Below are 14591 nucleotides of genomic sequence, written 5' to 3' on the forward strand. Positions count from 1 at the left end.
TTGGAATGTAAATTTGCTCCAAAACATTTCCTTTCATTTTCTAAATTACAAAAGGTCTGAAAGGAATTTAAACAGTAATAAAAATTCCATCCATTTGAATTTCTACAGCACACGGCAAAGCATTTTAAAACTGGTTCCAGCCAATTCTATACTAAAAATGCAATCTACAAGGGCGCCTGGGTGGCTCAGTCATTAAGCATCTGCCTTCAGCTCAGGTCATAATCTCAGGGTCCTGGGATCGAGCCCCACGTCGGTCTCCCTGATCGGCGGGAAGCCTGCTTCTCCCTCTCCCATTCCCTCTGCTTGTGATCCTGCTCTCCTATCTCTAGCAAATAAATAAATAAATAAAATCTTAAAAAAAAATGCAATCTACAGACCAAATGGAAATCCAACACTTGTGGAAATGTTGTCGCAGCCATATATGAAAACATATTATGATGTATTTCCCAAATGTCAAAAAAAATACACAGCCTTAAAGCTATACCTTTCATATCCCAAACCAGTGGCTACTAACAATCTGGATGAAAATAAATGTAAAAGTTCCGTGAGTTGGAAACACTGGCCACAGACTAGCAGGTGCACGCACTTCCCCTAATCCAGATGTCTATCTACTTACCAGGACATCCGCTTTGCCACTCAGTCCCTGCCCATAGTTGTCAGTTGCGATGACTTGGAACTTGAAGTAGGACCTTCTCATGTTGTGGAAGAGCATAGCGGTTTTGATGAGGCCCGTATACGTTTCCACTACAAATCCTTCTTTTCCCTCTTTAATGGGTGGAATGATGAGTCGGTAAGCCATGGCGCTGTAATTGCCAGTATCTTTGTCAGTAGCCTAGGAGGGAAAAAACACAGGGTATAAATAAGCAGGAAAAAAAAAACAACCTATATTCAAGGGCTTATCTGTTTGTAAGACTGATATTCTTTTGTAATAACACAATACAACCCTCCTATAAGTCTATTGTTCTGGGTATCGTTATGTAGATTAACAGCCTTTGTGTCCACAGGGATGAATGGTTGTTATTAGAATGATAATAACTACCCAACTGTGAATAGGAAGGACACAGACTCTGTTATAACCCAGTCCAGCCTGGTGAATTAAGTGTTTTGATTGGCATGTCTAATGGGTTCAACTCTGGGCTGTGATCCAAATTGGTTTGAGGATGGTACTGATTGTTTACCTAGCCATTGTCTTGTGTAACAGGCATAGCATGTGATAGTCGTTTTGAGCTAACCTATTTCCAGAAGGGGAAAAAATAAAATAAGGCACTAAAAGAGCTCAAATGACAGTGAGAGAAAAGTTAAGAGCTCTTAGCCAATAAATCTAGGGCTGTATAGAGAGATCCTAATTATTTGATGCCATATCATAATTAGAGAATAGAATACTAATCCAGGTTCCTTTTTTTTTTTTTAATCCAGGTTCCTTTTTAATCATTCTATATCCCAATTAACCAGACTTGTTCCTAATTGTGGGTACTTATGATCTACATGTTAAGGTTTCTTAACATTTAGCATTTAAATAGGGAAATAGTTGTTTAGAATGTTGTTGTTGGTTTTTGGTTTTTTATTTTTTATTTATTTTTTTAATGAAGCTGGGAGTATAATCTATTAGCCTGGCTCTATAGCTTCTACTTCAGAGATTTTTCAGAATGCCAGTCTGAGAATTATTTCATAGTGGAATATTTGGAAGAGGAATGATAAGTATGAGAGTCTCAGTGAATTTACACAAGGCTACATACACCTTATTCATGATACTAGATATGTAAGTTTTATATTATTATTTTCATTGTTTGGTTATTCTTATTTTTACCAAAGATATTAAATATCATGTACCAAGCATTTTTTTAAAGATTTTATTTATTTATTTGAGAAAGAGAGAGAGAGAGAGAGAGAGAGAACACGAGTAGGGTGAGGGTCAGAGGGAGAAGCAGACTCCCCGCTGAGCCAGGAGCCCGATGTGGGACTCGATCCTGGGACTCCAGGATCATGACCTGAGCCGAAGGCAGACGCTTAACCGACTGAGCCACCCAGGCGCCCTGTATCAAGCATTTTTGATTTGCCATTACAATGCTAAGGATTCTATAAAACATTATCTTCTTTAGTAAAAACTCTGAGAAATGTATAATTCCAACTACATAAATTAGTGCTACCCAACAGAATTTTCTGTGCTGAAGGAAATGCTCTGTGTTCTGTACAACACAGCAGTAGCCATATATGGCTACTCAACACTCGAAATGAGGCTAATGGGATTCAGAAATTGAAGTGTGAATTCTAACTAAATTTCAACAGTCAAGGGCTACACAGTAAGTGGTAAAGTTGGGATAAATATAATGATAATAATAGTAAATAACAGTGAATGTTTATTAGGGTTTACCATGAGCTTGATACTTCAGCTTCAAATTCTAATTATGTGTTTAACCATGGAAAACATTTCAGGATAACTCTAACCACCTGGTAAACAAGGTAATTTAAAATTAAAAAACAAACAGATATTTCACTTTGGGGTAAAATATTTCTTGAATTTTCTAGGAAGTCAAAATTCTCAGCTTTAGACTAGGACGAGCTCCAGCTACCAGCTCATCTCCGGAGAGAGTCTGTACATTTCACAGAACGGCAGAGCTTAGTTTTGACATTAGAGGGACATTAATTAGATTTCAACATTAGATCACATTATCACTGAAAGGAGAAGAAGAACAAAGACAAAATCGTTATCAAAGTGTTTCCTTTTAAGCTTTGAACTCAGGGTTTTTATTCATTTAAAGGATAGCATAAAAAATTAAAAGCACAATTCCAACTAAAATTAAAATCAGAGTCTGAATCAAGTAATCAAAGACATTTCTTTTACACACTAGGACCAAATCTGGGACTAATGCCAAAGAGGTCAAAGATTTGCTTGAATATTATCCTTTAATTTATAATTAGCATGGGTGTTTCCACTGAAATAAATTTTTTACTGTTGATGCAAATGACAGTGAGGTATAAAAAATGTGCACAAAAATGGAGAAATCATGAGTATACAGCTCAATAAATTTTGCAAAATATACACATCCATGTGACTAGCCCCTGCATCAGGAAATAAAGCATTACCAGCATCCCAGAATGTTCTCTATGTCCTTTCAGCCATACCCACTCCCCAGGAAACCACGGTGTTTATTTCTAAGTAAATAAATTGGTTATGCCTATTTTTTATTTTTTTTTTTAAGATTTTATTTATTTGTCAGAGAGAGAGAGAGAGAACACAAGCAGGGGGAGTGGGAAAGGGAGAAGCAGGCTCCTCGCCAAGCAGGGAGCCCGATGTGGGACTCGATCCCAGGACCTTGAGATCATGACCTGAGCCGAAGGCAGACGCTCAACCAACAGAACCACCCAGGCGCCCCTAGTTATGCCTATTTTGTAACTTTATGTTGATGGGATCACACCATAGATTCTCCTTTCTGTCTGAATTCTTTAACTCAATTTTGTGTTTTGAGATTCTAAATCTTTGTATTTTTAAATTTTTACAGGCATTTTGAATCGTTTTATTTCATCTATACTATAATACCATGAGATATACATTATTATTCACTATTTTACCTGCAAAGAAGTTGAGACTTTGGTAGTTAAATATCTTACCTGCTTAGCTACCTCCATGCTTCAGGACTGGTCTTTCCAACTCTAGAATCTAAGTCCAGTTGGCCACATCACCCCCTTCTCCCCACTTCCAAGTATTTACAACTAACATCCAGGCCTGTGATTTTCTTTTTTCTTTTTTTTCTCTTTTAAAGATTTTACCTATTTATTTGAGAGAGAGAGAGCACAAACAAGGGGAGGAGCAGAGGGAGAGGGAGAAGCAGGCTTCCCGCGGAGCAAGGAGCCCTACCTGGGACTGGATACCAGGACCCTGAGATCATGACCGGAGCTGAAGGCAGATGCTTAGCTGACTGAGCCCCCAGGACTGTGCTTTTCAAAAAATTTTTTAATTTTTTATAATTTGAGTATAGTTGGCACACAATGTTACATTAGTTTCAGGTGCACAACACAGTGATTCAACATCTCTATACGTTATTCTGTGCTCACAAGTGTATCGACCATCTGTCACCATATAGTTCCATTGCAATAACCTTGACGATATTCCTGTTACTTTTTCATTCCATAACTAGAAGCCCCTGTCTCCCACTCCCCTTCACCCATCTGCCCCACCCCTTCTCCCCTCCCCCCTGGAAACTGTCAGTTTGTTCTCTGTATTTATAGGTCTCATTCTGCTTTTTGTTTGCTTTGTTTTTTTAGGTTCTACACGACTGAAATCATGTGGTATTTGTCTTTCTCAAACAAACCTTTGTATTTTAAAATAAACCCCATACCACAATGCAATCACATTTAGAAAACAAATGACGGTTATAATAAAATCACCGTGACTGCTTGGTACATTAAGTTTCTTTGCACAGTTCTTACTGATGAACTTTCAATTTCAATAAGCAAGGAATTTCACTTTCTACTATTCCTAATTTATTAAATTAAGATAACTACAGGGTAGCTGTATTTTATTCTTAACAGGTTAAGTTGCATTTTAAAAATACACCGAGGCACGGGCACCCGGGTGCCTCAGTCGTTAAGCGTCTGCCTTCAGGTCAGGTCATGGTCCCAGGGCCCTGGGATCGAGCCCCGCATCGGGCTCCCTGCTCGGCGGGAAGCCTGCTTCTCCCTCTCCCACTCCCCCTGCTTGTGTTCCCTCTCTCGCTGTGTCTCTCTCCGTCAAATAAATAAAATCTTAAAAAAATAATAAAATTTATAATAAAATACACTGAGGCAGGAGGGAAGGGACGCTCGGGAAACAAGTTGACCGAACTGATTAAAGCCATTTCGGTTTTAGCCTGACCCTGAACCTAAAGTCAGGTCATAAAGAAAAAAAGAAAAAAAAAAAAAAACAGGTCATAAAAGAATGACAAGATCTAACTCACGGAAGACCACCAGACCCCACTCCCTCTGGCAGTAAAAGCCACAAAGGCTGAATGTTCTTAAAACTGTCCTTTGTGGGTAATTCCACAACCCCGGTGATGAGGGAGCAGAAGGCTAGCTGAAGACAAAGCCAGGCTAACACCCTGCAACCTCACCCCACAACATCTCCCCCCACCCCCCCGCCCACCCACTCCTGGGTGGGACATGTGTGGCGTTCTTCCAGGATGCTCCCAACTCTCTTTATGTTAATGCCTTGCTAGAGGGAAAAACAACCTTAACTTGACAATGGCAAAGCCTCTGGTATCCTGTAAGTCCTCTTTAGCATATGAAAGTTCTTTTGAAAACGTCCCTTTTCCTCACCTCCCTCAACTCGCAAGTATAGAATCAGTCACTCCTCACACTTCCAATGCAGTTCTTTCTGCCCAGGGATCCTGTTCCTGTGCTTTAATAAAACCACCATTTTGTACCAAAGACATCTCAAGAATTCTTTCTTGGCCATTGGCTCCAGACCTCACCCCACCAAACCTCACCTATATTCCAAAACCACATCACCAAGAAAATGGGAAAATGAACTGTCCAATGTAATAAGCCCAAAGTTGAAGAGTAAGCCCCTCCCTATATGGTTAGCTAACTTTAAAAAACTTATAAAACCCTTCATTAGAAGCAAACGGGGGTCCTCTTCCCCCATCTGGGAGGAGATGATGTGGGAAACAAAGGCAGAAGACAAATTATTAAATTTCCTTACTACCTACAGCCCACTGACAAGTCCTTGAAACAGGCCAAGTGATCTTCCTCTAGGGACTCAGGGCCTCAATGTTAACACTTTGCTAAGAGCAAAAGGCAATCTTAGCCCAAACCGCCCCCTCCCCACCACGATCCTGTAAGTCTACTTTAACATATAAAAATTCCTTTGGAAACTTCCTTGATCTCTAACCACCCCCCTCCCCCCCCCAAGATACAGGTTGGTAATCATCCCCCAAGCATATGGCCCACCAATATATATCTGAAGGGTCTCAGGACTAAAAGGTTTATAGTTGGTAATAAATGACCTTTTCCCAACAATAGCTAGCCTGTTCAAGGTCCTGGAAACCTTGCTTCCAAAATTCCTTAGAGACTTAACGCTCTCCCTAACCCCCTCCGAACTTGAAAGTATATAATGGGCCGCTACTCATGACCCCGGTGCAGCTCTTTCTACCCCCGGGGCCTGTCCCCATGCTTTAATACAACCACCTTTTTGCACCAAAGATGTCTCAAGAATTCTTGGCTATGAGCTTCGAACCCTAACGTTCTTTCCTACCTCAGAGAGACCACTACTCTGTGAAGTCACTTTCTTATTTCTATACTTAATAAATCTTTGTCCCTTTCTCTAAATGTCTTGCTCTTGAATTCTGTCACACACAAAGCCAGGTCTTGGGACCTTGGTCCTTCTGGCATCAAGACCTTTCCTGAAGCAAATAATCACTGAATGCAAGTTTGGGTACAGAATTTTCAAGTACAGCTCAGAACCATGTATTTTCTTTTATGATTTTTCACAGTACACTGTGAGCAGATTGTCAAAAAATGAGATACATGGTTTTAAAAAATCATGTTTACTGGATGTTTTTCCAAAAATATAAAACTACTATCATATGTACGTTGTCAATAATTATTCTACTTTGAATTTCTATTTCTTTGAATGGGCTTAATCCTCTTTGAATCTCAAAGATCTCATTTCAGAAAACGGGCGTTGATGATGGTTGCCCGATCATCAACATTCTTTGAAATCTCCCCTCTCTCTCCCAAGTACAGGTAGCTGAATATATCAAGTTAAACAGTGAATGATAAACAAGCCAACAGGCACTACACTTAGAAGCAATTTAAAGGATTTTCAAGTTCAATTTTGAATCTATTCAATTTTCAGCAAACACATGATTTAAGACCGAAACCCGTATCAAAGATGTGACTGATCAATGTTGGGTATGTACATGAAGACATGACATATTTAAATACACACCAAAAATACTGATAACAAAATTAAGAACACAATTTTAAATCTGGTTACAGATGTGAAAAGTGAGAGTTTCAGCACAGAGTGCACTGTAACTATTTGCTTCCTACTTTTTTTTTTTTTTAAGATTTTATTTATTTATTTGACAGAGAGACACAGTGAGAGAAGGAACACAAGCAGGAAGAGTATGAGAGGGAGAAGCAGGCTTCCCACTGAGCAGGGAGCCCGATGCAGGGCTTGATCCCAGGACCCTGGGATCATGACCTGAGCCAAAGTCAGATGCTTAATGACTGAGCCTCCCAAGTGTCCCTGCTTCCTACTTTTAATAATTTTAAATTTACTTGTTTATTTGTGTTGTGTTTCAGAGACGTACTCAAAAACTGAGTGTGATTTAAAAGACAAATAATCACTCCAGAGTTTTCCGCTTTCCTTATTTGTAAAATGAAAACAAAATACTGATCAACAAGCATTATTTTCAAGATAAATATATATGTACATATGTGAAATATAGCCAAGTATACTATAACTATTATAATTTTTACCATAATCAAAAATTTTAATTTTATATCTAATATTTACCAATGAATATGCAAATTTAAACACAAAATTAATTTAAACTTATTACTCCAGACACATTATCATAAGACTGTAACTTCCCTTTTTTTAAAAATATTGTATTTATTTGACAGAGAAAGAGAGCATAAGCAGGGAAGCAGCAGAGGGAGAGGGAGAAGCAGACTCCCCTCTGAGCAGGGACCCTGTGCTCATGACCTAAGCCAAAGGCAGACACTTAACTGACTGAGCCCCCAGATGCCCCAAACTGTAACTTCCTTAAAATAATCCATTAACCAATTTTTTCAAGATGCATGTACTTTGTCCTCTTTCTGTTTTCTTTTCCACTTTAGGGCTTCCAGACCATCTCTGAGTCAAGCTTGCAAAACCTCTTCCCCAACTGAAATCCATGCGTTTATATGTAGTACACATTCTACCCTTCCTTGTTGCTGAACTTATGTAATGAGGCCATGGGTATCTGACTCTCAGTGTACCCTCTCCTACTTCGACTTTCTCCTCCTCTGTGAATTTCAGTGTTCTTGGAGATGATGCAATCAATGACCATCTTCAAATTCTTAGGCATGAATAACTGTCATTGGTCTCTGATATGCCTCACTGCATCGATTCTATCCCATAACCACATGCTAGTCTTCTGACTTACGGAGATACTCCCTCTAAGGAAACACTCCATCTCTGGAGGTGGAAACTTTAATGTATACATTTCTGACTGCAACCTCCCATCACTTTCTTATTCAATTATGACTTCTCTGGCACCAGGGAATTTTCAGTTCCACAAACACCCTCTCTGTTCTCCTTACTTCGGGGCTTATGTCCCTTCTGTCCCCATCATGGATGTGACTGTGGTCACACTGTTCTCATTGTTTTGTCCTTCCACAACACCTGGAACTTTCTCCTCCAGAGCCAATGTAACTGTCAACTGGGGACTGAGGAATGATGGAGGAGAGAGTCAGGCAGACCAAGGCCTCACACAGTATCTCCAGACATCTTTCCCACTGAGTACGTTTTATTGTTATTATTTTATAGGTCAAGGAATGAAGGCACAGAGAGATCAATCCCTTTCTCTCAATCATCCCAAAGTGGCTTAAAACACAGGTGGGGAGGTCTCCCTCTAAAACCTATAATGAAACCGCTATACTCAATATGTCACACTAAGTACCAGGACTGGGACCCCAGTAAACACAATAGTAAGAGCTGGAGAAAGAGCATAAGAGCTCCTCCTAGATATGTCCCAGAGACGGAGAGAAAATAATAGATATGCAGGCTAAAAACTAAGCGAAGGCAGGAATACAAAAACCTTTGTGCAGGTGGTAGTTCTACATAGAGGGCATTTTGCTGATCTAGGTGAAGTAAAGATTTACTTCATGAGGTTGTGAGTGACTCAGAGAATGGGAAGCAAGACCCAAGCCCCACTCGTGGAAGTGAGTCTAATAAGACTATCCTTCCCAGAATGCCCAATTCTCACTTAAAGGGCATTTGAGAAATTCATCTCTCCGTTCCAGCTACCACTGCTACCACTGCCTCCAAACTGCAAAGCAAACCACCTGGCTTAAACTTTTATAATGAGTGCGGGGGGGGGGGGGCCTTCCTTGGGAATCAATCCAACCAATACAAGCCCCCATTGGATTCTGCAGCTTTTATTCACACATTAGCAATTGCTCAGTTCTAGGAGAAATCATAATATTCTGAATTTCTGAATTTGTAAATTCTACCTGAATGAATAGAAAAGCCACAACTGAGAATTTGAGAAAAGTGATATTTTTTAAAGATTTTATTTATTTATTTGACAGAGAGAGAGATAGTGAGAGCAGGAACACAAGCAGGGGGAGTGGGAGAGGGAGAAGCAGGCTTTCCGCCGAGCAGGGAGCCCAATGCGGGGCTCTATCCCAGGACCCTGGGATCATGACCTAAGCCGAAGGCAGATGCTTAACGACTGAGCCACCCAGGTGCCCGAGAAAAGTGATTTTTAATTGGTAATAGCCTAGCCTCCTCACAGAAGTAGGTACTTTTTCAAAAGTCACCTCTAACCTATGCCTCAAATAATTCTAACAAGTAAGTTCCAAGAACGATAAAAAGGTAGAGTTAAAATAATCCTCAAAATGAACAAGAAACAAAATGTCATAAAAAAGAGCTTGCTGAAAAAAAGCAAAGTCATACCCACAAAGGGAATTAGCAGGCAAAGAGAATAATGTGAAGATGTTCAATATGCCTCAGTAAATAGTCGTAAAAATAAGAAAAAAAAAAGAATGAGAACAGTTAAACATAAATAAAAAACTTCTAGAAGTGATGAAATAATAATGGAAATTAAAAACCCAGAGATGAAGCTGTTAGCAACTGAGGCATTGCTGATGAGAGAATTAGTGAACTGAATGATAGGGACGGAAGAAATGATGCAGAATGCCCTACAGAGCAACAAAGACCAAAAATCTAAGAGCAAGTTTGAGACAAAGCATTGAGGGGGATCAAGTTTAGCAAACACCTAATCAGAGAGTCAAGAAGAGAGAATAGAATTTTTCAGAACTGATAAAAGACAGCTATCGACAGATTTAAGAAGCCCAATAACCTACCAACAGAACAAATACAAAGTGACCTACCCAGAACAAGCAACACCCCACCCCCAACAGAAATGGGAGTCACAGAAGGTCTTAGCACACTCAGTAGCATGGAAAGGTGCCCATGGAAAGTTCTAAATTGTGTACCGTAAGTGGAAGGTGTGTGATTTCAGAGGAAGATCTAAGATTTAGGAAAATGTGAAAAAGCAAAGAAAGCAGTAGGTGGCTGAATAACTCTACTTAAGCATGGACTCTACAACACAATAATTATATTGTTGTGTGTGGCTAAAAAAAAAATAGAGCAAAATATCCAAAAACAATAATATATTAATTTCAATGGGAGGGACTCAATTTAAATGTCCTAAGATTCTAAATAATATTCAGGATGGAGGGTATACTGGTATTTTTTAGGTACGTGTATGTTAAAATTTCTAAGGTACCCCTTATTGAATAAAATAGAGTATATAACTTTACAAATCAGAGAGGATACATGCATGGGGCAAGGAAAAAAATCCATCCAATGGAAACAAAAAGGAGAGAAAAAGAAAACAGAAGAAAAGAAAACAGAAGAAAACAAAACAGGACAAGGGAAGACCAAAATAAAATGATAGAGGGTAAAATCTATTATATCTGCAATTAGAACAAATGTAATTCAATCTTCTACTTAACAGGCCAGGTTAATTACACTGGATAGAACAGACTCTACTCTAATGTATAATGTATCATCCCTAAAAGAAGGAAAGTGATTGGAAACGTAAGTCAAAATTCATTTATATTTTAATGTAGAACACATCTATTTTCATAGAGAAATTTACCTTCCTGGCTTTTGGAGGGGCAGTGGAGAAAGAACTGATATTTTAAAATTAAAACAATATTAGAAGTTAGTTCTGCTGTGTTCTGTGTGACTAAGAAGAACGATTTTGAAAGGAAATTATTTGCCCAAAGATGTCACTAATGAACTTAGGTGTGAATAAAGCAAAACAGCTATGTGTGTGTGTGTGTGTGTGTGTGTGTGTGTGTGTGTGTTTAAGTAAATAAACTATTGTGAATATAACCTGCATTATTTCCTAAAAAACTGGGGAAAATTCCTAAAGATAGTCGAAGAAAGGGAAAAATAAGTAAAATTTACAAACTGCATCATTTTTATTAGCGCTAAGGGGACATCTAACAAGCTTCGTTAAACTAACACCTAAAACTGAAAACTGGCTCATCAAGAAAACTGTAATTGAATCAAATCTGCTAAAGAATCAATGTCACTTTACTTATTCCATTAGCTTTCTTTATAATCAAAAATATACATGGGGCTCCCAGCACAATCATTATCTGGGAGAGGTAACCCTTGAAGATTTGATTCGCAGACTTCTGGGAGTTTCTGTTAGCAGAATCAGGAAAGTTATGTCTAGAGTTGTTTTAAAAGAATGAAAATCAGAAATGAATATTATAATTATACCTGCTGTAATTATATTTCTAAATGAAAGCTAAGACACAGGAAACCACTTACGCATTTCTAAGACCTCATCTGGAAATTTTAATGCACACAGGTGCCCAACATTAAGAGAAAATCACCAAATAATTGCCTCTATCATACGGGGGTGTAGGTGAGCCCATTAATTTTGTAACAGCATAAGTAACCATTCCCCTCTCTTGCCTAAATGAGTACTATGAATACAGAAATATTAGTGGAATAATTAGTGATGTCCTAAGAACTTCCAAAGCCCATTAAAGTCCAATAATGCTAACTTTTAACTTCAACTTTTCAATTAGACCCCATTTTAACATTTAACAGTGCTGGTGGCTCACTTTCCCTGAAATAGAGTGGAAGTATTTTAGAATGTCAGAGTAAAAATACGTAAATCCCACATTTTCAGCTACTAATGTCAGTATGTCAAGGTGTGTTTTCAAGGGGCAAAATGAACATCTGCCGTAGATCTCTTCAGCTTCTTAAACTACTTTAACTTGGCTCTTGTATTTGTAGGAAGTACAAAGAAACCTTCATTTTAAAGCACTTAAAGACAATAGATTTGTCCAACATATGATAAAATATGAATGAGGAAAGGAAAATGTCAGGTAGACTCGTCTATTTATAAGGCTATACAAGACTTATGCAAAAAAAAAAAAAAACTAGAAAAAAAGAGAAGAGACGTTTTTATTTTTTATTTTTTTTTAAAGATTTTATTTATTTATTCATGAGAGAGAGAGAAAGAGAGAGAAGCAGAGGGAGAAGCAGGCTCCCAAGGAGCAGGAAGCCCGATGCGGGACCCGATCCCAGGACACTGGGATCATGACCTGAGCCGAAGACAGACGCTTAACCATCTGAGCCACCCAGCGACCCAAGACTTTTTTAAATAAGAAAGCTTAGTGTTTGTTTTTTTTTTATCAGGATGTCAAAAAAGTCATCACAGTCCAATAATTCCTAATTTCAGTATGTGCACTTACTATGTGTATATTTAAGTCTAATATAATTTAGAGATATTCTAATGAGTAAAACGCAGCTTATTGTAGAAATGACAATTTGATAATGGTATGTTGACAAGTGCAACACTGTTTGAATTACAAAGACCTTTTCAGGAATTTTACTGTTGTTTTATTATAGTTAGAATTTGCCAAAGTTTAAAGAGTGGTGCCAAATATCACACGATAATACCCATTTGAAAAATTCAAGAAATCGAAGAACAGCAAAATCTTCCTTTTATCATTTTTAGTTATATACTAAAATATGTCTTATTATGGAAGGCATGAGATTCAAACATCGGGAAGACTTGGATTTATGTGATGACCACAACGCTTTTTTTTTAAAGTACTATTTCCCTTTCCTTGTAACTTCTTTGGAAAACAAATATTACCTCAAAAAATAATTGCCTTGTTCTTTTCCTCATTATTCCTACTAGCATGACTGATCATATATTCCTCAATGATGCTTTGAAATGAACTCTGAAACATTTGCTCTCTTTTCATTCACGTGGAAAAGAAAGAAATTGTGCTCCACTCAACAGACGCAGTAAGAACTGAAAACACATGTACAATCTGAGCCTTCTATTTGATAGAGGAAAACTAGCTTTTAATGGTGACTCTGAATCCCAAAATGTTCAGGATTTTTAGGGAAAGCTCAATTATTATTGAAATGTTTAAGAAATCTTTGCCTTGGGCGCCTGGGTGGCTCAGTTGGTTGGGTGACTGCCTGCGGCTCGGGTCATGATCCTGGAGTCTCCGGATCGAGTTCCGCATCGGGCTCCCTGCTCAGCGGGGAGTCTGCTTCTCCCTCTGACCCTCTTCCCTCTGGTGCTTTCTATCTCTCATTCTCTCTCTCTCTCAAATAAATAAATAAAATCTTTAAAAAAAAAAGAAGTCTTTGCCTTTGCAATAATTCTGTAGTTAGGAATTCAAATCCTTCAGCATTCAAAGTAAATTAAATGACACACTATTTCTAACTCGGTGTTCTTCCTCAATTACATTAAATCCAATCAATCCAAACACAGTTTCATCTTCTCAGTCCTCGCCCCTACCCTGCTCCGGTCCCTCTCCAGGCTACTATGCGCTTGTCCCTCAGGCTGTGGTCTCCTTGCCTGGCAAGGGCCCCCCACCTACACAGGAACTGAGCGAGAGATCTCAGCATCCAAAATCTCGCTCCTGGCCTCCTGACTTCCAGTCCCTCAGCAAGCCTTTTGTGTTGGACTTCCGCAATACGCCTCAGCTCAGAGACTATCTATCAAGCAGATGCTGCCCAACGCAGGCTCTCGTGTCTCATTTTTCACTCCAGAAACAGCTGAAAAGCGACCGAGAGCCCCCACCTCCCAGAGGAGGGCCATTAAGACAAGTCCATGAAATACTCTGTCTGATCCCAGTTTACCATTCCAACCTCTTGCCTTACATTTAACTCTACTTATATTTCCCCCAAACCACATTACCTAGCGTGTTTCCAGAACGACCTATGTTATTTTATGATTCCAATCCTTTGCTTACACAGTTTCTTCTAAATTAAAATGTCTCTTGTGTGCTAGGCCGGATGATGTTCCCTCCTGCACTATATTTTGCTGCACACACACACACACACACACACACACACACACACACTGAACATACATAATATTGAGCAGTGTAGTCAACCTTCAGCTTAAATGACTAGTTTTCTGAATGCGGTCCGGACACCCCTAGGGGCAGTGTTGTTTTCACCTGCAGGTTCCTAGTACTCTAACTTACGTATTTTTTACTATAGCATTTACCTTGGCATATTATAATATTTATATGTCTGTTACATAAAAAATTTTGTTTCTTAATTATCTTAGTCTTTTATATTTTGTGTCACTTGGTTTCCACATTGATTATTAAAATCTATTTCAAGAATGAAAATTAAAATTTAAACTAGGATATGTAACATGACTTTGAAAAGATCCTCTTGAATACAAACATGTTTTTAAGCTTACTTTTGTTCCCATCATTAGAATATTTAAGACAGGGTGTCCTTCATGTGTTGAATAATATGGACTACCTTGCTTCATACAAAGATTTGAGTATCTTTTCATTTAAACATCCTATGTATTTTTACAATTTTA

The 14591-nt window shown here is 38.6% G+C and overlaps 1 protein-coding gene across 17 annotated transcripts in view; it reads right to left on the bottom strand.

Moving 5' to 3' along the window:
* The window catches only part of PCDH15 (protocadherin related 15), a 781344-nt gene that overhangs the window by 63094 nt on the left and 703659 nt on the right, over positions 1-14591 (bottom strand). For all 17 annotated transcript variants that reach the window (XM_088020022.1, XM_088020021.1, XM_088020020.1 and 14 more), the window contains one exon: positions 617-832. In XM_088020022.1, coding sequence (XP_087876148.1) covers positions 617-832 — 216 coding nt within the window. The remainder of the gene's footprint in view (positions 1-616; positions 833-14591) is intronic.

The sequence above is a fragment of the Eumetopias jubatus genome, unplaced genomic scaffold, assembly GCF_037043125.1.
Source record: "Eumetopias jubatus isolate StellerSeaLion01/CBP00866 unplaced genomic scaffold, mEumJub1_p1.0 scaffold_17, whole genome shotgun sequence".
NCBI lineage: Eukaryota > Metazoa > Chordata > Mammalia > Carnivora > Otariidae > Eumetopias > Eumetopias jubatus.